This window comes from Artemia franciscana, chromosome 10 (genome assembly GCF_032884065.1).
Source record: "Artemia franciscana chromosome 10, ASM3288406v1, whole genome shotgun sequence".
In the NCBI taxonomy this organism is placed as follows: Eukaryota; Metazoa; Arthropoda; class Branchiopoda; order Anostraca; family Artemiidae; genus Artemia; species Artemia franciscana.
Window position 1 is genome coordinate 40,069,389 of NC_088872.1, and position 24,095 is coordinate 40,093,483.

The following is a 24,095-nucleotide window of genomic DNA, read 5'->3' on the forward strand; positions in this document are numbered from 1 at the left end:
TTTTTAGTTGACGTTAAAAGATGGCTCGTTACGGCGGTAACTTTGAAGTATTGAAGCATGGTCGATGAAAAATGCTCACTTCACTAACCTGGACAGAAATATTTCAGCTTTCCATGCTATTTTCTGCTGTTCCCCTTCAGTATTATTTAGCATCACAGCAAGGTTTTAAGTTTGACCAACAAAATTTACATAGTGTTGCTGGGTCGTTCAAGACATGGTTTAACTCAAAATTTGAAGATATTTTCAGAGAGGATGAAGTTCTGTATAGAAATAGCAAAGGTTAGTTTGGTAAAATGAGAAGATGTCTGTATTTTATGTTGTATTTCAAGCCTTAATATCAGTGTTTTCTTTCTGGAAAACATGTAGTCAGTTTCCTGACAATGGTAAATTTCTAGCTGACAACATGATTTAGCTAGGATGAGAGTGAATACATAGGAATTTGGTACCTTTTTTCAATGTCTAAGGTTTATATTAATGGATTATTTAGGTAGCTAAGAAATAAACTTACCTTTATAGTTAGAATTGTAGGCTGAATCCAAATTTGACATGCATTTGCATCAGAAATAAACTCAACCACCTCCCCTCTATATACCAATTCAGGGTATATGTTTCCAAATGGGGGGGGGGGATAAAGTTCATTTCTGACACAAATGAATGTTAAATTTGGATTCATGATGCAATTCTGACTATAGAGGTAAGTTTGAACTTTGTCCCCCACCCCACTAATGTGCAACCCTGAATTTGTATATATAGTGGTGAGGGTAAAGTTCATCTCTGAAACAAATGCATGCCAAATTTGGATTCAGGATGCAATTCTGACTAGGCCTATAGAGGTAAGTTTATTTCTTAGCTACCTTAATAGTCTGTTAATATAAACCTTACCCTAGTGATTATTATTTTCCTTACTTTTAAAAGTAAAATTTCATTTTAAAACAGATTTGCTGGTATTACAAAAAGAGTCTGGGTATAAGCCTTGGGGTTTACCAGTACATAAGGAAACATTTAATAAAACAATTTGTACTTCAGAATATGCAAAATAATCCTGGTTAAAATATTTTGTAGAGGAGGGATCTTTATCTTCACTATTTTCCTTGTATTTCCAGTTTGTCTGTCACATTTTTAAATATTTGTATCTTTTTTATAAGTCTTTAAAATTGTTTATAAACAAAGACCCAACTGCCATCTAACTAATCCAACCCAACTTAACCTAATTTACCAGTATTTGTCTATCAATAGTTTTTTTGTGTGAGGAATTATTAGATGGTGTGTTTAGTTACATCTATAGATTATTTGAAAAATGGAAAAAATGCAGTTGAATACATGTTTATTTTTCAGAATTTTGTTAATAAAATATACAACAGTGAAAGAAGTGATGATAAAGGTTGTCCTGCTGTAAAATGTGTTAACTAGGATACTTCTGTATATTCTGAAGTAAAAATTGTTTTCTTAACATGTTTCCCTGTCCCATAGCAAATTATGCCCCTGTTAATATAAGCTGCTTTAAGCCCTTTAAGGGCTCAAAATATAGTATCCCCTGAAGTAATTAGTGAATAATGAGATAACATAAAAAAAAAATGCATCTGGTGATCTAGGCTATTTACTTTCATCATAGCTAATTTTGTTATCAGCTACAAATTTATGCTTTCTCTAATAGACATAGTATTTTAAGGATAAGTTCTTGATTGTTGAAACATCCATTAAAGTTCTAGCTTAGGTATTTCTCTGTATCTAGGAAAATAGTTGAGCTTCATAAATGAAACTTTAAGGAATGTATGCAGACCCTAAAATATACCACAGAAATGCATAAATTTTTCAGTTAACTCAGTTGTGAGATAGCTAAGAAATAGACATCTCTTTAGAATCAGAATTTTATCCTTAATAAAATTTCAGATTTTTCTGCATAAGGAATTAACTTTACTTTGTAAACTTTAATCTTACTTGAACCTTGCTTGAATTGTTTACATAGAATGGTGTACAAACTATTAGATCAATTTGGAAAAAAGTGACTTATGGAGAATTCATTGCATATGTTTAAATCAGGGTAGGCTATATTTTTCAATTAAGGGCATGTGAATAAAGTTCTTTTCTGATGCAAATGAATGTTTTATTTGAATCCAGTATGAAATTCTGAGTCTAAAGATATGTCTACTTCTTAACCATCTCATTAATGAGTTGATTAGAAAATGTATCCAAGAATGTGTTAACAAGCTACTATCTTTACCCTTTTCTTATTAGTATTTGGGAAGGGATAGAGGTAGGTACTTCAAAATACTAACCCAGAGTCCATTGAGGTTCTTGACCCATTTCTGAGAGTTTCATTCACCTAAATCAACTACATTCCAAGATAGACAAAAGACCCTTATCTAGAATTCTGCCAAGCCCTCTTTACAAGAACTTAAAATTGATTTTAAAAAATTGTGTGCTAGGTGTAGTACATGGCTAAGCCTAAACAGTAAAGACTAGTTTTGCAAGTTGAAATTTTACCTTAGTTGCAATTTAAACAAAATAATAGTAGAATCCAATGAAGTTTAATTTTTGAATAGCTTGCTAGCTAGAAGATGAATACATTAATCGACCCACTTTTTAAAAATTTAGGTTTCGTTTGGCACCAACTGTTGATAAGAAATGAGCAAAAAAATAGTGAAAACCCTCAAAAACAGCAAGCTTTGTACACATCCTAGGGCTTTGTCTAGCTCTTCTTAAGGGTTTACCTTTGATTCTTGTTGGCTCTTCAATGATTAACTTTTAAAAAAACTAAATTTTTCTGAGGGAAGTAAAGAGCAAAGTTGAAGACTAAAACAAACAAAAATTATTACTTTAGAATCTATCTAACATATATCAATAAAATCAGTGCAAATAAATCAACTAGTGATATTTCCCTATGTTTGTAGAATTACAGAATACTAGTGCTTTACTGGAAATACAAAAAAATATAAGATTATTGGTATGGTAAAAATAAAACTTTTAAGAACACTTTTAACAGTACAAAAGTAGGCTAAAGTATTTTTAGATTGTTACTCTATTTAATTTTTTTTTTGTTTAATTTGACATCACTTCTGCACAATGAGCTCAGTTCAATGATTGACTGTCATATTGGGTCTGAAAAGGACATTTCATGATTATTTTGTAGACAAGTTTGAAGTGAAGAAATCTTATTAGTATTAGGGCTACAGACCTATTTTAGAGTTTGTATCACAACTAAAAATTCTCTGTTTGGCAGAAAGAAATAACTGGATTTCCAGAATTTACATTATGGTTGATATCTTCTTCATATTGAGTAATACTAGGTGAAACCAAGGTATTACCTGATAAATCAATCTATTATTTAATATGGTATGTAAGGACATCAAACTTATTGTTTTTATGTCCAAGTTTTAAAGATAATTTTAATTGTATATTGAAAGTTACTAATATCACAGCTACTGTAGGACTATGAAAAGTGTTAAAGATTAGTTTGTTGTTGTGATAATATCCGTAAAAACTTTGTGTAATCTAACTTTAGGAGAGTTTTACTTTCCCATTTAATACAATGTTCTTCAATAGCCTTTGCTGGTTTTTTTTTTTTTTTTTTTTTTTTTTTTTTTTTTTTTTTTTTGGCAAAGTCTATCAACACAATCCATGTAAACGGGAGTAGGACACGACCCTGCTTGACCCGTGATTTCACACCGCACAAACTGCAAACTTCACTACCTACCTTAAATGCATTATAGCTATTCTTGTACATTGTATTAATCACTTTAATGGACTTATCTTGTATACCATACAACAATAAAGACTTCCACTAAAGCTATTCTGTCAGCTGAATAAAAGGCCTGTTCTAATATCTGGAACCACGGAGTAAAAAGGTCTGATAATTCAGGCAGTCGCTTTCTCAATTATTAATTTAAGAATGATAATTTCGTCAACGCATCCTCTTTGCTTCCTAAAACCACATTAGTTCTCCTCTTTAAACATTATTTACACCATCTCTTAATGTAATAAGTGTCGTCATGCTATAGAATTTGAGCTAATATAATTATTGCACTCCCTCTTATCACCTTTCTTATAAAAGGGTTTAATTAAATTCTTCCTAAATTGCTAGACACCTCTTCTTTTTAATAAACTGTATTCATAATCTTCAGTAGCATAATTTATATGTAATTCCGCAATCATCATATTTTGAAACCCATTTTCATGCTGTCAGCCCCTGAAGCCATATTATTTTCCATTCCTTTTACAACTCTCTAACGACTTCGTGTGAAATGGATCTTCCTTCACTTCCAAATTATCTCTTCGGCACCAAACCGTCTGAGGACAACGCATCTCAATTTTCCAACTTGCTAATGCAATCTTACTATTAGGCCATCTAGTGGTATCCTCCAGATCATCAGCAATTTTTCCAAGACCTCCACGTCATATCTCCTTAATTGACACTTTAATGCCTTCTCTACTTTTTGTACTTCCCCCTGGTTCTTGTAAGGTCTACTGCTGAGAAACTTCTTTTACAAACATCTTCTCTCTGATCCTTAGCAAAGCGTTTTTGCTAATATTCCTAGCTAATTTTCTAACTTTCATCCCTATGGCATCTTCTTCTACCTCATAAAATATTTTCGTGTAATTACTCCATCCGTATTCTGTATTGTCAAATTTTAAACTCTCCAGCTTCATATCTATGTTTGTTTAGAAAGTTCTTCTGAAAGTCTAATTTTGCAGTTTATCAATGTCATAACTCTCTGGAAGGTAGCTACTCTTCCTAAATCTCAGCCCTAAACTAACTCAAGACATTACTAGATGGTAATCTTTACTTTTAACGTTAATATTGACACTCCTATATACCCTAGTGTTTTGTATTAATCTTGTTAGTCTGGGGCTTAGTATTGCTAATTTTAGTTACTGTTTAGCCAAATGTAAATTAAGTCACTGTTTAGTAAAAAGCTCACTGCCTGTCCATTGTGTGACTATGATGCAGGGTAATTTGTGGAATACGCTGCCGAGATTGGATGGATTGAAGCCAGTAATGGCAGCCAAAATCATGACCAAGGGTTCAATCTCCTTGGACATTTGAAGTGCTGACCGTGGTGCTAGAACGTATTACTTGAGGAGCAATCTGAATGGAGAAAGAAGTTTTTATTGTTAGTATCAGTTGTGACAGACAAGGGTTAGTTACTGCTGATAGCTGGCGAGTCTTAGGTTACTCTCCCGTTTCTTTTGAGGGACGAATGTTGCCTGCCAAAGCTGGTGTAAAGCAGGCAAGTGGGGTTCTTGGGACAGGGGAAACAGTGATGGAAACCTTGACGCTTGCTCTTCTATAAAGGAAAGAAAAAGAAAGTTTGGTTCACTTCTTGGCTAATATTATGATACTTTTAAATAGCCAAATGTTACTTACTATTGTTTGCAGTTTACATACTATTTTTGTTTTCTGGCTGCTAGTTTCAATTACTATTTTAGTTCATTAGTCTTGTTGTTTAAATTTAGGCAACAAATTTGACTACAATGACGAAGGGGAATCCCCAGCAAAAGAAGTTCTTGAATATAGAAGTAAGAAGTTTAGTGATACCTTTGGAACATCAACGATACCAAGGAATATCAGACCAAAAAGTCTGGTGCTTAGAGTTGGGCAAGTTGTGCAGCATAAGAAGTGGAAATACAGAGGTGTTGTTACTGGCTGGGATTTAAACGCCAAGGTTGGTCATTTTTGTTCTTTAAATATGGGATTAGTTGGAAACAAAGTTATTTCTGGAATTTGTTTTGCAGTAACATAGCCAGGAGATGAGAGTGGGGTTTGTTCCTCTTTCTATAAAAAATATAAGAACAGTTAGAATTATATGAAATCATTTACCTTAATTTTATAATGGCTGCAAGAACATCCTTTTCAAGGTCAGCTTATTCTAAAATGGGTTGAAAGTATTTTGAATAATTATGGCGAAGCATTCTCGACAAAAGAGAAAGAATGTAATACTAGAAATATAATGATCCCTAATATTCTTCATTTTTTTGTATATATATATATATATATATATATATATATATATATATATATATATATATATATATATATATATATATATATATATATATAACGATTTTACTGTCTTTTTACCTTGTTGCTGGTTTTACCTTTAAGTGACGAACTTAGGCTAACTGTATAGCTGTTCCCACGGGGATGAGAGTGGGGGCTGTGATTGGGAAAACTCCTCCCTGAGGTTGACCAAACAAATTTCCACCCCTCCAACAGTGGTTTGAAGGACACCTCCTTAGAAACAGATTGAAAAAAGTGGTATAAAGATTTTTTTCTCATTGTCACCACCTTTTTCTCTCTATTTGTAACACCTCACAAGGATTTGATAAATCTTACCTTACTTAATTTGAAATGAGACGAAATCTTTTGTTCACATAATATGGAACCAAATACCATTAGTCTGACCATTATTGCAACTTACCAAATGCGACAAGTCTGCGTATTCATACGAGGTGTATTAGAAAAGTAATGAGCTTGATTTTTTTTAAAAAAAGGTTTTTATTCCAAATGTCAATGTTATCCCCTTCAAAATAGCTCCCTTTGATAGCTATGCATTGATGGAGACGTTGTTCCTAATGTTCGTAGCAGTTCCCACCTCTACTCCTTCTCCCTCTAGAGGACCCTGAAATTTGCCTACATGACAGGTTTGCCTACATTTGCCTACATTTGCCTACATGACCTATTGAAATTTTGACAAAACAACATTTTACCTTAATTTTCAGTTACCAGTTGCCTTTTCTCTGCCTTTAGTTCTCAAAAATACAATTCCTATGAGTAGAATCCTGAGCCATATCAATGTTTTTCCAAAATTTAGGAAATGTATTTGCATATCTTTAAAATCTTATAAACTTGGATTGAGCAAAGTTGTGAAGCTAAAAACAATTTTGTTGTACTTCATTCAAGCAGAACGTTTTTGCAAGGTTTCACTTTTATAACACACATACTTTTAAAGGTCATCAAAGGTCAGGACCCTCTAGAGGGAGAGGGAGTAGAGGTAGGTACTTCAACATACCTTCCTGGGGCATACTTCAGCCTTTAGACCCATCCCTGAAAGTTTCATTTTCTTAATCTTACCCCTTTCCAAGATAGTCAAAAGTCACTAAACTAGAATTTAACTATTATTTAGGTTTAGGAATGGGTCTAGAACCTACATTATGCCTAAGGATGGTTGTTAAATTGTTCTGTTTGAGTTATCTACCCTGCCGCAGCTTCTACCAAAATTAACAGTAAACAGTAAAGCATGTCTTCTAACTGCGCGTGTCTTTGCTCTTCATTTTCATTTTTGACACAATGCCACTGTTCTTCTATCGGCATGTCTATTTGTGTTTCATTTTCACTTTTGACTCGCTCACTTGCTCGGTGTCGCACGAGGAATCACAAGAGCAACGTGAAAACAGGCTTGCGGCTCAAAGAGATACTAGACCTAAGTTGCCTGAGCAGCGTGAAGTGTTGCGGCAACCTTTGTCCGGCTTCGCCGAAAAAAGTGTTGTGAGAGCAACACTTTGGTTTTGTTTCTTTGCTATCGGTTAAACCCTGAAGTTGTCAGCCTATCGAAGCTTTTAAAACGTTACATTCAAAGAAGAACGCGATCAGTAATCACATGATCAAAGGCTATTCCTCAGCATTGAAAAAACAACAATAACAAAAGAATATCGTAAGAAGGGACTAAATTGACTTTGCAGCCAGTTGAACTTTATCCTTTTCAATCGTAGACATCGTGACGGATGGAAGCTTAGAACAATATCTTATATAATCCAGTTGGTGTTATAAAGATATCTGTAACTTTTCAGGATCAAAATACCATAAATGACACTATTAATTATGAAGAAACTACTATGACATATTCTTTATCAGCTCATCACGAGCTATCGATAATACCGAAAGATGGGACTAAATTGACTTTGCAGCCAGTTGAACGTTATCCTTATCAATCGTAGACATCGTGACGGATGAAAAATTGAAACAGTATCTTATATGATCTAGTTGGTATTATAAAGCTATCCGTAACATTTCAGCATCAAAATAGATGACACTATTAATTATTACGAAACTGCCTCGTTGTTTTACGTTATCGTGTGCACCCGTTGCGTAGACACTTAATTCTAGGTTACAGTGAGTATGGGTAGGCTACACCCACTAGCAAAAGTTACAAACCCCTCTTCACTAAAGGTGATTGTAGCCTAACAGACGATTATTACTTACAAGTCCCCTACATGTCTTACAGCTGGAACCAACTCTGTCTTACCATCAAATACACTGGAAACAAATAATAGGTACACCAAATAGAAAAATTTGCAACCCCCTCACTGCCGAAGATGATTATGAGCTAACAGCCGACCTTTCCTTACAAGTCCCCTACATGTCTCACAATTGGTATCGGCCTATTTTTGGTTTCAGTGTGTACCTTACTACTAAAGTTGTCAACCCCTTGAAACTTTCAAACTAATATATCTCATGAAGGAATTTTTGTACCAAAAAATGGATGACATATACTTTGATCAGCTCATCAAGAGCTATCGATTGCCGTCGAAAAAAAAATCTATTTGTCTTAGTTCAAAAGTTGATTTTTTTGCCGTAGGCCAACTTTCTAACGTCACCACTTAGAAAGGAGCAAAGGATAAGCTCCAATTTCCTTAGCAATGACAGAACTTTTGAATTTCAAGAGCTACATCTGATAACATTTCTCTACCTCAATCCCAAGTCCGAAAAAACAAATGATAAACCCAGCCGAAATCACGGCAGCACTTTCGGACCCGTGGGAAAATGCCGCTTTTTTGCTTCTGTAAATTTTTCTATTTATTACTCAAAGAAGATATATTGGCTGTGGGGCCAGGTAACTGCCGCATATATTTAACACTTATAGATTTTAGTCCATCTTCAATTTGAAAGCGGTGCCTGCCTGCTTGCCTGCTAGAACGGAGCTTTCCACACGAAAGCAGAAACATGGTTTGATGAAACGAAAGCTTGGCTGCACAACTTCAGATACTCCTCTCTGACATAGGCTACTTAACTCCACTTCACTTCGCACCCCATAGGCTCTGGCTCGTGGACAAGCAAAAACCATCCTTCTTGGCCCCAGGCAAGAGTTGTGCGGAGCTTTCCAAAAATGTAATGCCATATTCATCAATACGGCCTGAGGTCCACGTTTTTCGTAAAAACCGCACAGGTTAGACCCTTACCAGTTTCCAGGAATAAGCCGACATCGGCGGCATAGGAAAAAAAAAACGGGACAAAACCAAAGTGTTGCTCTCGCAACACAATTACCGAAAAAAATCATGCCGAGGAATCGCAAGAACAACGTGAAGATATTGCAGATATGCCTTTTTTTATTACTTAGATGCAGATAGTGTCTTTGGATTTAGCTCAACTTATCGCTCAACATTCCTCAAAATTTCACCTCAGTGCCCTTAGTCTTTTTGGACACACCTAGGGCCAAACATTCCGCACCTTCCTGCAACAAATCCTATATTTTAATATTGGACAAATTGGATAATTTACAATCCTTTCTCGGGGGCTGAGGGCTCATTGCAGCCCCGGAGGCATAGCCATTGTCCTATGGAACCATTTTCAAAAACGGATTTTTAAAATTTTATCATTATAAGGGGAAACGTCTAAAAAGGCAAGAGGAGGAGGCGATTGGCTTCCGTTTCTTTTTCAACATGACTTTTACTCCCCTTTCAATATGATTCAAAAGTTCCAACTTAATACCCTTAGTATTCCTTAGATTTGTCTATTGAAACTTTTTGATAGTCCTCCATCATATAGTGTTTTGATTTTGTTTGATATTCCTCTCAACATATTCTAAAGGTTTTACCTTTATACCGTTGACCTTTTTGCAGACCCAGGAGAGGGGATGAATAAAAAGGCGAAGGATGGGTAGGGGGGCTGGTTGCCCTTTAATCTGTCTTCAACTCCCCCCTCAACATACATTGAAAGTTTCAACCTAGTACATCAACCGTTGCTTAGATATTGCTGATATTCTCGTTTCACAACACCAAGGACAAAGCGTGTTTTGACTGTGTATGTTATCCCACTCAACATTTCCTAAAAGTTTCAGCATAATACTCTAAGCTTTTTTGGAGATCCAGGATCAAACGTGCCCTTTTTCTTAATAAAAATAACCTCATATGTTGACAATGAGCACCTTGCATAGCTTATAGCCCTTGCCCCGTGGGCTGGAAGGAGCATGGTTATTTGACCTATAGACTATTTTGTACAAAATGGCTATCTCCAAATTTGGATCCGATGCATTTGGGGGGGGGGGCGAACGGCTTGCACTGCTTGCCCTCCAATCACTTTCGACTCGTAAAAGAGGTACTAGAACTTTCAACTTGCAATCGAGTGAACTCCCTCTGAAGTCTATACGATCATTTCTTCTATATGAAGTGCCTCTGGGAAAAAATAAATAAATGAATAACAATAATACATTAAAGCTTTAGGGCTCTTTACTATAAGCAACGCTTTAGCATTGCCTCTGATTTAAACAGGTGATAAGAGCTTTTCAATGTCCCTTCCAACGAACATTTGAAATTATCCAGGGGGAATTATTGGGGGGGGGGATTTTCCCAGGGAAACGCCTAGCATTCCACGCACGGCACACTCAATTAAATGATTAACTAATCAATTCTCGCTTTCCTTTTCGAAAACAGTTAATTTGTTGTTGAAACTTAGCCGCAAGAAGAATCTCCGGTAGAAATTCAGGTGCAGGGGATCTAGGAAAATTTTGAAATTTGTCTATGAGAAAGAAAAGTCTGGGAACTCCTAGTCTATACGAAACGTAGGATTCCTTTTGTTTGATAAATAGCCTCCAAAAGCTAATTCATGAGATTGGTTGCCTCTTCTCCTAACCATGTGCGGTAATACTTATTATTTCACTACCTCAGTTTAAGGCTGATGCTTGTAAAGCTGGGTCATATTCTCAAGATTATTATTTATCCAAAATCTGAAAAAAAAACCACTTCTTCAGCGGTCTTTTTTTACTTATTTGTTCATTTTTTTAAAAATAAACTTTGAGAATAATCGTGTTTACTGCGTACAGTTTAAATGACAAGCAAAATTGGCAAAGTGAAAAATACAGGTAAATTGAATTTGTGCTTGGAAATTTCACTCGAAGCAGTAAATGTCGTTCAGAATGACTTTGACGTAAGATAATTTTCATTTTGTATTCCTTGAAATTGGATATTTTTGAAATAGGAAGCAAATGTTAGCTCAGACGCATTGGTGAAATGGTCTCTTGGGCCTACAAAACGAGTAAGCGGAGTGGTGATCTGAATCCAAGTGGGACATCTGTATTTTGATCAGTTTGTGGTAACGAGCCGTAATTAAGGAGCGACTCGGTTTAATAGCAACCGAAATTCTGAAAAACTGAGTTTTTATTTGAACTTATACATCGAAAAAATTTGGCTTTTACACTAATTTCAAGTGTATAAAATCTATTATATTTAAAGTTATATATCACAAACTACGAGTCTGAGAAAATTTACCTGTTTTTAAAAAAATGGGGTAAACAACTCTTTAAAGGCGAGTTTCCTTGATGAAAATCACGCTATCAAATTCAGCATAACAAGGAACCCCATTAGAGAGGTTTTAAGCTCAAAATGTCGTACTTTGCTTCTTATTTTCCAGAAGAAAGATCACGTAGGCGTGCCCACTTATTTTTTTTCAGGGGTGATTTTATCAAACCAGTGGACCTTTGAAAAGAGGGAGAGACCCATTTGAACGACAATTGGAAGCTCTAGTTCCTTTTTAAATAGCCGAAACAATTGTGCCACGGGAAAGTGTTTTTTCCCATTATGTGACATCAAAGTAAGATGCTACCCCAAAGAGATCCAAATTACTCTCGATTGAAAACTCTTGTGATAGCCGATTTAAAATTACCAAAGTTCTGCATATTGAATTTCTCAGTTTCAGAGAAATTAATCCTACACATTGGCCCATTTGTTCCTAAAAAGTCACATATTCTATGCAAGATAAATGGTTAATAAAGACAAATTGAAGCTTTATTTAAATAAGCTGACTCACTTGATGATCTGCAATATAATGTACTACGATGGGTCATTGTGTAGGTGGGAGGGGGATCCAAATGCCTCAGAGTGTCCATTTTAATGCTTAAATTGTCAATTATCTGTGGATCTTTAGATAAATATAGAAAAGGGTCGAAGGTGGGAATTAATCTCTGTTCTCCCCTCATTTGAACTAAGCCTGAATAATGGTGCTGTGGGGTGATAGCTCTCTTCTCATTGCAGAAAAATGTCTTCTTTTATAACAAACAAGATTTCAGTAAAATTCTTATTGGCACAAAAGATGGAGGGGTGGAGGAGGGAGAAAATTCATGAGAAAAGTCAGGAAATTTACTTTGGGGTGGAACCAGGTGATACTAGACACTTTTTTTTATCAACGTTTCAAATATATTTATAGTCCTCTATTGTAAGTCCAGATACATCGAAAAAGGGTTTTCTGTGAAAACTGTCTCGGAGGGGTGGTGTGGTAGCTATACTGCAATGATAGTATCTGAAATCAGAATGGGATGTATCATACAAGCACCCTCGTTGAAGCAGGTCATTTTGCACTGAAAAAGTAAGCTCTACTTTCATTGAATGGATTACAATACCCAAAACACAATTTTTTCTTTGTTTTGGTATTTTCATGGAGGATTTATTTTTTGCGCATTATAGCGACATGTCAGGTATATTTGTTTAATTTAAATTTTATCTTTTAAGAAAGAAACAGATCATGTAAATGTAAAGAGGCAGGAAAATTGTTAGTTAGAATTTTTCTTGCTTGAAAAAAAGTCTGCAGTACTGTTTTTAAGGGAACGTACGCCGTTTTCTCAGCGTCTCTGAACTTACCAGTGACGACAGTTTATATAAACGGTGTGCAAGAAGAGATACGGTACCTTAATGTATATGTCATTTGCTATGCTTACTTACTATACTTATAACACTATTATCTTCTAAAAAAAAAACCAACCTAGGTTTTCGATCCCTGAAATGTCATTTTGAAATGAAAAGTTCGACAACCCTGTGAGGCGCCTTTAGGGTAGGTGAATTTTCCATCCTGAAATCGTTTTGATTATAATATAGTCTCATAAACGAGGAGAAGTATACGTATGAAGTATACATACTTTTACCATTTACCTAATTATTTTCCACGTATTTTTTCTTCATGCAACTCCCTTTTTTGCTCGTCTTTTTTTTTCGTTTAGCCCACCCTCGAAATAAATTCCTGCTAAGAAGGTGCGATATGTCTTTGCGAGAAAAAATAGAGCCCTCGTTTTCAGCAGAATCTTCAGTCCTTATTTCAAGCCAGTATGAACTTTATTATGCAAGTATATTCTACACAATTTTTATTACGTATAACCATCACAAGTCCATAGCCTGATAGGTCTTTGGAAAAGTTTTTTCGCCATAAACCTTAAGACTGGATAGTTCATCCCCCTTGTCATATAAAAGAACAAATTTTCACTAGACTTCATAATTGGTTGAATATTTTACTAATGTTCGTTATTTATTTCTCGAACCACCCATATGAAAAATATACATACTGCAGAGAGAAGTAGGTACAGTGGACTGTTCCCCCCCCCCCCTGGAATTTCAGATTTGGCACACTTTCTCCTATGGTTTTAATTTTCGTCATTTTGTGGATATACAAATTTGATGCATAGTTTAGTAAAATCCATTCAAAAACATAAACTTTTTTGCATCTGACATTTGACTATTAATAAACTTCGAATAACCTAACGAACCTAAAAGAAAAATATTCTAATGTTTTTGAGAAAACAAACCGTGTATTCTTTATAAATAGAGCGGAAATTGAAACAAGATATACATTTAAACATCCTTATAGTAATTTTCACACCCTTTCACGTTTTTCGCCAAGTCACAAACTCCTATTTCAGGATTATATACCTCAGTTGTTTTACAGCCCCCAAGTCGAGGCATCCCATTTCTCATGCATTTAAAGTAATAGCGACAGTCCTTGGGGTGAGGATGGCGTTCGTGATCATCAAAACGGTATTCCTCATCTTCTGGCTTAATTGGACATCTAAAATTTAGAATATCTTCTGATTGACATCCTGGACGCCTCGCAATATCAGGAAATTCACAAACACCTTGCTTTGGATCAAACACAAGACCCAAGTCACATTTGATATTTTTTTCCTCGCCATTTTGACAGTACAAATATTCATCACATTTATTTGATGGGAAAATTCCGTTCAAACGAGAACAGTTTCCTACAGCCCGTGGAGGTTGCAGTGTAGGACGTGATGTACAGTCCACTTTAAATGGTAAATCACAGTTTTGGATTGACTCCTCGAAAACATACCCATCTTCGCACAGTTCCTCTGTTGCTTGCTGATTGTGGCATTTAATGTATTTGTCACACTGACTGGAGTCCGCAACCTTATAAGGAAACTTGCTAGGTTCACAAGGAACTGCTGTCTTTACTATAGCCACTACACACGCCAATAAAATTGTCAATAATTTTAGCATCATTGTTCACTTAGTAATGCTAGACTTAATCTGAACAATTCTGGCTCCTGTAAGCTCTTGTAGTTTAATTTGGTAATTCCCAAAGTGGCTAAACATAACTATACTTCCTGGTTTTAATTAGTTCGCAATTAATTTCATGTAAGTTTAATTCGGTATTAACGCTGAACTGACTTGATTTCATAGGAAGTTAATTGACTTCCAGATAAATGTTTAACGTGATTGTAATATGCCTTTCCGTGAATCCTCCAATGTGTATTGGATTTATGTTAATCTTAAGAAGAATAGTAATTCGTTGTGCTCTATATATAAAAAAAAAAAAATAATAGGCTACCAGCGTCAATTGTAATCAAGCAATATGAATGCTCTTTATTGAAAAATTCCTATATTTTTTTCAATAGCTTATAGTTTAATTATAATTTTTTGGTACTTGTGTATTATTTAGACACACTCAATAAGTGAAGTTGTGCTCTTTCATGAAGCAAACAACTTGTCGACCCAGAAACCGGTGCTTCTACCCAAAAGTAGAGAGAATGTGGTTATATATTAAGTCTATTGTAAGGTGGCGTAATAAATGGCACCGAGGTACATCCTGCCATCATTTACAGTCATACTTAGTAGAGTGCATGTGGCGAGCGGCAGTAAAGGCAGAAAGGAAGACCTCCTTTTAATGCGATTCTTAACGACATTTCTACGTTCTGGGTATATAATTCTAAGTTGTAATTTTGCAATTTTCCTAATAAAGCATTATCGTTTCATCATATTTTGTTTTATTTCATTAGCTTTGTCAAAAGTTTGGGTTATATATTTGTACACAAGGGGGGATGCATTATATCAAATACCTAACCTAACCACCTTTATATATAAAATATTTTATTAAAATGTACCTGTATCGTAGTTTGTTTCAAGAAAGAACCTAACTTCACTTATTGACTGTGTTCTGAGTAATACACAAGTACCTTTTTTTAATTAAAAGCAAGTGCTTTCCAGCTCAATTTCGCAACAATTTGTAATTCTTCTTTTAAAGACAACCGAACCGAAAATGCGAAGAAGAGAATGAATAATATTTTCTGCAATACCACAGCACGTGGCATGTCCTGTATTGTCTTAGTTTAAATATTTAAATAAGTAACTCATGGAGTTTCACAACTCCATTACAAACAGTGAGACGAATCTTTCTTATTGGTTATTTTAATGCTACTATTTAAATATGTTTTTCAAAAGGAGCTTTTTTGAAAACAAAAGTTCAACTTAAAATGATTAATCTTAATGAACACATTCAATGTGGAATACCTTACATGATAGGTTCTTTTGTTTTTAAATCTTCCATTTGCTCTCTCGTTGGTATCTTATCGTGCCAAATACGGAGTTTCATTTCGGAGGGCCCTTGAATCATCTTACGGGGGAGGGGGTACTTCCAAAAAATATTTCCAAATTTGCAGAAAAATTTAAAACTACCCTCACGCGGCATTGCTATTGGTAAGAAGAAAAAAAAGCTCAATTATATGCAGTTGAGTTTTATGACTGCTGAGATGAGCAGGATTTAATTACATATGGCGGCAAGTCGTATAGGAAGATGTCATACTGTATACGCCAATAAAATCTGCCTCATCAGATATTTACTTTGTTTTCCGATATTTTTTATTCATATCATCTGCAGGGTGTTTTCTTCAATTTTTCTTAAATTGAAAGTATGCTTTGGTTCGTTGGCATTATTTTGCTTAGCCTACAAGTCTGAAAAATTGACGTTTTGAGAGCGAAAGTTACCGCAAGTGGTTACTTCTTTTTTACAGTACATTAATTTCTATCACTGCTTTATTCGTTTGTATTTAAAGGTTTGGAGAACGAGATCATATGCTATTACACCTAATTTCTGGTTTAATATTTTCTTAATTTCTAACGAATCCCAATCTTCTGGTAATCAATTTGAGTAAGGCTCTTCGTACGTCTAATTGAGATGCAATTTGTTCTGTTAGTAATTTTAAATCGATGCTAGAAAGCTAAAAATTTCTATTTGGGACTGAGATTAATCCTCAGTCACTCATTCGATTGCAAGTTAAAAGTTGTAGTGTTTCTTTTAAGAGTCGAAAGTGATTGGAGGGCAACCAGCCCCCTAATATGCCGTTTGCCCTCAAAATGCACTGGATCCAAATTTGGAGATAGCCATTTTGTTCAAAATAGTTCATAAGTCAAATTAAATATCCTCCCTTGGATTCCTGAATAAAAGGATTATATTTAAAGAAGCTGTAGCGTCTGGTAACAATTATTTTCATGACGCGATCTACCTAAATCACTTAAGATGTGTCATTTTGGTTAGTAATTTGATTAATTTTGCTGTACCGAATAATCTTATTACTAAATTGAAAAGTCTTAGTGCTCTTAGAAACAATCCAAAAGTAGTAGCCATACTAACAAAATTAGATGCATCTCTTAACCAAATGAGACGTATTCTCTGCAACATAGAGCTACACGGGCCGTTCAAATATAAGTTTTACAAATGGTTGAAACTTGTGTGATAATTATTGCGAACAAAGTTTGCAGAAAAAAGTGCTTCATTTCTAGTATATTTAATATTTTACTTGAGTTTACATCTGATATTTTGGTGGTGTGCCCACTTTTATTGGTCTCATTTCAAATTTTCAACCCTTGGGGCTGGGAGGGGGTACAACTTAGAAAAAATACTGTTTTATTCAGTTTTGGTTAGTAATCTACAGCAGCCATGGGACTTTATCGGTTTAATGGTAGAAAACTTAGAAAAAATACTGTTTTATTCAGTTTTGGTTAGTAATCTAAAGCAGCCATGGGACTTTATCGGTTTAATGGTTATGGATCTCCAGTTTCTATACCGGGACGTCAATTGGCAAGGAGCTGGGGGAATGGAACCGCTTCCGCTAGATTTTTTGTTCCTTCAAAAACAATTTTCAGCCCTTTACTGAACAAAAAATTCGTTGTATTTTCATTTAACCCTATACTTTATGGTTTTCTATCCAGAAAAAAAGTTGATTCACGCGTTCAGACAAGTTATGCTAGAAACAAGAAACAGCAAGATATTAAAAGATTCATAAAAGTAGGACAATTAGAAATAACACCATATAAATCATGTTAAAAACAAAAATGCTGGTAGCATTTTCTACTCCTTCCCTAAGAAAAAAATATGGCCGTACTCGTAACTTAGTTGACCTGGTTCTAGGCTTTTAGGTCTCTTCTTCATCTACACTCCCACCTCATGGTCAGAGTCGGAGACGGCTTATTAGATCAGAAATTGAGAGAGTAGTGTTGCTATAAGGTCTCCGGGTACGCCCATAGGGGATATACTAATAGATCTTCTAGCCCCTCAAGACGTTATTACGCGCACCTGGTTCTTACGCAATACTATAATGCGCTTGTAACGGTATAGTACACCTATATGTTACATAATAGGATTTGTTTACTTTGATTTTTACGTAATGGGGTTTGTTTACACTTGATTGTTGTGTAATAGGGTTTGTTTACTTTCGGTTGTTGCGTAATAAGGTTTGTTTTCTTTGACTATTACATAATAGAGAATGTTTACTTATATTGTGGGTAATACAATTTTGCGTGACTTGGTAGATTTATTGGGAACAACGCAATCTTAAATGACCTGTTAGATCTCAATGTCCGCTAGTCAACCGGGGGAGCTTACGTAATATGAAGTCTTCATTAATGTTGAGGGTGATGCAATCTTGCGTGAATTGGTAGATTTATTGGGAATGATGTAATCTTGCATGACGTGTTTCTTCAGTAGCCCTTGAGGAATCCCTGCTTTGAACTGAGGAGGGGACATACATGGGTGTTATGTAATGACAGCGCCCACATGCCAGTTACGTAATGGCAGCGTAAACGTGATCGGTACGTAATGATAGTGCACACTTAATGGTTACGCAATGACAGCGCATACATGAGGTGTTACATACTGATGAGGCACGCGTGGGATGTTACTTAATACTTTAAAAGATTTTTCTTTCAAATCTTTTTTCTCAGAAAATCTTTATGTTCCGAAGATTTTTGTCCCCTATAGGAATCAAAAGAGATTTCTCTTCTTCAATGGAATAGAGCGCTACACAGCTGGACCAAGAAACATTTGATGTTAGTTTGATTAAGGGAATATTTTCTATATAATAGCGTATTCCACACACGGAGAATTCCCTACCCACTTTATAGAATGATTCGCATGTTTCCTACCCTTTCCTTATGAGAGTATGCAAGCATCCCAATGCTGTTGATTTTCTCTCTATTAGATGCACCTGCATGCTGCATTCCATTAGTTTAAATCTTGGTATTAGCAAAATCATATTTTGAATGAAACGTAAGTTGTAGCAGAAGCCTCATTACTTATAATAGTAATGATAAAAAAAGGTCGACTTCACAATAAGTCTTCTCGCTAGTAAATGAAACACGCAAACAAAGAAAAAAGAAGCACTTTGTGCATTCGGTTGCTTCTGAGAGGTTCTAATGAAAATACTTCTTTTGTTTGAGCCGGGACTATGCATTCCTGGTTGACAAGCGCACATTTGCCTAACATTCTTCTTCGTATTTCGCATAATCCCCCTAGAGTAAAACTTAATCCACATTAAGAGATATTTTTGAGAGCCTTTAATGAAAATGTCCCGTTTCTTGGACTCAATATTAGATTTCAGCCCCCCCCCCACAGTTGAAAAACTTCTTTAACACCTCCCAAGTTTTAATGAAAATGCCTCGTTTATTTGAACTAAAGCTATGCATTCCCGGTTGACAAACGCATGATTGAATAATATTATTCTTTGTATTTTGGATAATTTCGTTAGAGGTAAATTTAACCCACATTAAGATATATTTTCGAGATTTCGATCCCCCTCCTTCGTCAAAGAATTCGTTAAACGCATCCCAGCTTAGCTTTAAGCTGTAGAACAAGCTAGTCCAAGCTAATTCACGCCATCATGGGAAACTATGGATGGCACACAGCAACCTCTTGCACCCTCGTCATTCCAAATTGATGTCACGGGAATGGTGGGATAGGGATGTCATGGGACCTCAAAAGCATTCACTACTATGATGCATCTGCTGCATAATGCGTAATACTTACGGCTCATTCAAAATGTGGTTTTGCTAATTCCAAGATTTAAGTTTATGGAATGTAGCATGCAGGTGCATCTAATAGAGCGAAAATCAATAGCATTGGGATCTTTTTGCTCTCTCATATGGTCAGGGTTTGAAATATAAGATTCATTTAATCATTCTAGAAACGGGCAGTGACTCTCCATGCACAGAGTAGGTATAGAAGGTATTCCCTGAACCAACATAACATCATCTTGGTCCAGCTATCTAGCACTCCCTGCCATTGAGAGAAAATTTCTTTCTATTCCTAAAGGGGACAAAAATCCTTTAAATTTAAAGGTCCCCTGAGAAAAAAGTCTTGAAATAAAATGAAATATCAAAAAAAAACTCTTGAAAAAAAGAAAAACGCCCTGAAAGAAAGATCTGCTAAGTATTATGTAAGATCCCACGTGTACATTGTCATTAGTCATGGTATGCCGTCATTACGTAACTGTCACTTGTGCACTGCCATTATGTAACACCCACGTGTTTGCCCTCCTCAGTTACAAGAGGGGATTCCTGACAGGCCCCTGAAGAAACAATTCATGCGAGATTGTGTCATTCCGAATAAATCTACTAAGTCACGCAAGATTACATCACTCTCAACATTAGCAAACATTCCACATTACTTAGGCTCTGCCCGCTTGTCTAGTGGACCTCGAGATCTAACATGTCATGTAAGATTGCGTCAATCCCAACAAATATACCAAGTCACGCTTGATTGCATCATCGTCAACATAAATAAACATTCCCTATTACGTAACAACCAAAAGAAAACAAACCTTTTAAGTAACAACCAAAAGTAAAAAACCCTATTACATAACAATCAAAAGCGAACAATCCCTACCACATATAACCAAAAGTAAACAAACCTTATTATGTAATATGCAGGTGTACTTTGCCGTTACAGGCGCGCTATAGTAATACAGATTCCGATTTAAGTGTTTACACTATGCTTGGTAGTATAATGCCTACCCTTTGATTTTTGTTTTGTTTTTTAGCTTAAGATTATTTTCAGGCCCCTGAGCTTTGGTTCAGACAAAGAGAAAGACTTGATTCAAATTGGCAAGACCAACCTCATTTTGTAATTTTAGTTGACACCAGAGATAGACCCACTCCTCAACTGGTTTACGTTCCTCAAGAAGATGTTGATGTTGTTGTTAATGTCAAAGTAAGTTGGTGAGAGAGCGAAGACGTTGATATTGTTGTTAATATCAATATAAGTGGGTAAGAGTGTCAGAGAGAGACGAAGTGGTCAATCAACTACTGAATCTTAATACACCTTACGCTTTGAAAAGATATTTTGGTTGTACCTTTCCTTTTTCTCTATATTAAGTTTTGGACACTTCTGGAACCTGCACATCAAATGATAGGTGCGTTATGATAACTTAATAATGTCTATAGAGGGGCACTTCGTCATTTTTTTTTTACTAAAAAGGCGGAGGGGTGGGCTAAATGTTTTGGTAATCTGCACCACTGATTTGCTAGAAGCTGCGCAGCAAGAAATTGATTTTGCTCCTATGTATTTTTATTTATTACTAGGGTTCTCCATGAAATTCTGCATTTAATTTTTGTTGTTGTTAGTAACTTCGTAACTAAAAATTTTCTTAGTATTTGCTATTCTGTCAGTGGAAACTGTAATCATCAGCATTTGTTCACTGTTTTAATTCGTTGAAATTAAAATATGTCTTAGCATATTAGAGAAAGTTTAGTGTGTCATTGATTTCCTGAAATAGTCAGGGGTAACTTAATTAAAATATATCTTAATATGTAAAAGAAAATTTAGTGGTTTAAAGATTCTTCCCATGCAGGCATTTGACTTTTAGAAGATGATAAAAACAGTCATCTTTCTAATCCTTTTATAAAAGAAAAGTCCCCCCTCCTCCTAAAAAAAAGAGGATTTAAAAAAATGAGGAATATTGCATCCTCAAATTTAGCGTGTCTGAGTACCTCAGAAAGGAATTTCCTGCCTTTGTCTGTAAGAATGCGATTTTTTTTATTTTGTTATGAAGCTAGTCAAGGATATGTCACTTTCCTTTCCTTTTCTTTTTATTTTCTTTCCTCTTAGTCTGATTTTGTCGAACTGGTGTTTCTTGAAATTATTTTGTTCAAACATGAATTTGGGTTCTAGCTCTCTTTTCAATAGAAAATTGGTGATGGCACGAAAAAAACATTTTTTTGCTAAATTTGTGTCCCTAAGACCAATTTCTGTGCCAAATAAGGCGAAAATGCTACCAGGTAAAAGGTTGCTAAAAATCGAGTACCGAGGGAAACATTTCTGATATAGCCAGTGATTTTAAAACTACTAAAATGCCTAGTATAAAATTTCCACAAACTTTGAAGAGATACTGCCGTGCGATGAAAAATTTTGTCCGAGAAGACATTTTCAGTCCATGTAAAGTAACTGGTTCTTTTACGGTAATTTAAAGTTTCATTGGAAGGGTTTAATTTATATTAGGTATATCCTTAGATATATCTAAGGACTATCAGGCCCAAATTTCGTAACTTTTTGTAAGAGGTCCGCATATTTAGCTGTAAGGATGTGGCAATCTTGTCCCCTAACCTTCCTTAACCTAAAGCTATATGGTATTAGTCTCATAAAGTACATAATCTCAGAAAGTTTATTATAGGTCAATCAGTGCGATTTGTGTCTGCGTGTTAGTCTTGTCGCTTTGATACAAGATGGCACATGAAGAGATTCCTTTAACGGAGATAAATGGAAGGTCTTCGTAAAAAAAACAGTCACATATACCGTATTAATGTGTTCTCTTTAAAGGATTAGTTAATCTTGTGTGCTGCTACAGCCTTCGGTTTAAGTTCTATTCTTGATAATCTGGGGTGGTAATCTGGTATAAGTCTTTTGTGTCCAAGCGTAAAGCGGCTAGTCATATTCGGTGGCAATGGGTACTTCCCATTTTCTATACATGCTTGGATAGATGGCAGAATTGGATGAGAGAAGGCTTTTGGAACAAAAAAATATTCTCAGTTTTTATGAGCAGGATCTTATTAAGGTAGTTGTTCCAAGACGGATTAGTTGCAAATTGAAATCAGGAAGGGTGATATTCCTCAAGACTCTCTTAATGGCTCCAAACTTGAGGATGAGGCCAAAATGACTGTGAGGAACATTCGACCAGGTGCTAAGTAACTCCTTTTGAGTTAACGCATTAAAATTGAGTGTTCGAGCTTTAGAAATTTTTTAATGTCCTTGAGATACTTTTGAAAGGATCCTCATAAACTTGATTTTATTCGACCCTATTAAAGTCTTACTTCAGTAGTTTGTTATATTAATGTTTTTACTTTCTATGTTTTTATATGGGCTTTTGAAATTATTAGAACTTCCGATCGAATAGGAAGCTCAGAACTCCTGTGCTCTCCGAACTAAGCAGTTTTCTTCAACATGCTCGAAGTGCATTTGATGTTAACTTGTAGGTCATAAGTTCCGTTGTCATATAAGATTTTAACATTGTTACTACATTCGATGAAGATAAAGCATAAACTTACTAGTTGTATGTAAAAAGATGGCGTGAAATGAAACTGTGTTAAAAATATTAAAGTCCGGTAAACTACTAAGTAATATGTAAACACAACATGTTACGTTGTTTCATTTTGTTTTTGTTTTTTTGTAACAAGCGCACTGTTTGCGTTAGGAAAGCTTGTGATGCACTTTTAAGGTCGAATTAAAAAAGCCTATACCAAATGGATTAGCTTAACATTTATCCTTGTTTATGCACTGTTGGCTGTAGCTCCCAAGATTTGCAAGTTACATTTTTGAAGGCTATGAGTCTTATGTATACTATGAGCATCTAACGTCAATTTTTCAAACATTGGGTTACGTTTCATGAATAAAATATGTTGAATGAGGGAGGTAAGTATAGAGGGTCCATCAGTCTTTTGTGTAACCATCATTAACATCTCCTTGATCGTACTTCTAAACCTTCTCTGTTTCATTTGCTTACTTTTTTCCAGTGAAGTGACTAAAAATGCACCTCTCCCCAATATGTATGGCTATGTACTATTTATTAAGCTTGTTCTATTTTAGGTTTATCACCCGTTAATTGACATCTACTTTGAAAATTATGATGGTGCTCAGTATATCCCGCGACCTTGGCTCCGAGAACTCTATCCCTTAGATTGAATTTTATGAGTTATGATTGTTCTGTACAAAAAGGTTTTGAAAAGATTAAGGGATCATAGTCGACGTTTGAAATGCTGTGATAATTCTTGTTTTTTAATTAAAGGTCATGGAAAATGAGACACGATGATTTTTACTGTCAAAACTGAGCCATATATTAGGCAACTTCAAATATTTTAGGTTTTAAAATAAACAACAGACTCGACTAATTTATTGTTTATGATAAGATTTTATGTAACAGATAGTTTATGTTTTGGACTGTTATTTGATGAAGTTTCTAGTTAAGCTTTGCACTACTACCCCACTGGAAAATTCTTCTTAGTAATGGTAGTATCAGGACCACCTGAACTTTTGGTTAAAAATGCAAATATTCAAAGAGTTT

The 24,095-nt window shown here is 35.2% G+C and overlaps 2 protein-coding genes across 2 annotated transcripts; one reads left to right on the top strand and one right to left on the bottom strand.

The window, feature by feature from the left end:
• The first annotated feature begins 23 nt into the window (after nucleotides 1-23).
• LOC136032187 (F-box only protein 21-like) lies at nucleotides 24-23,833 on the top strand. Its single transcript, XM_065712386.1, has 4 exons — nucleotides 24-279; nucleotides 5,455-5,663; nucleotides 20,600-20,752; nucleotides 23,621-23,833. The coding sequence occupies exons 1-4, from the start codon at nucleotides 72-74 to the stop codon at nucleotides 23,714-23,716; spliced, it is 666 nt and encodes a 221-aa protein (XP_065568458.1). The 5' UTR covers nucleotides 24-71; the 3' UTR covers nucleotides 23,717-23,833.
• LOC136032188 (protein obstructor-E-like) lies at nucleotides 13,765-14,743 on the bottom strand. Its single transcript, XM_065712387.1, has one exon. The coding sequence runs from the start codon at nucleotides 14,491-14,493 to the stop codon at nucleotides 13,828-13,830; it is 666 nt and encodes a 221-aa protein (XP_065568459.1). The 5' UTR covers nucleotides 14,494-14,743; the 3' UTR covers nucleotides 13,765-13,827.
• Nucleotides 23,834-24,095: the final 262 nt, after the last annotated feature.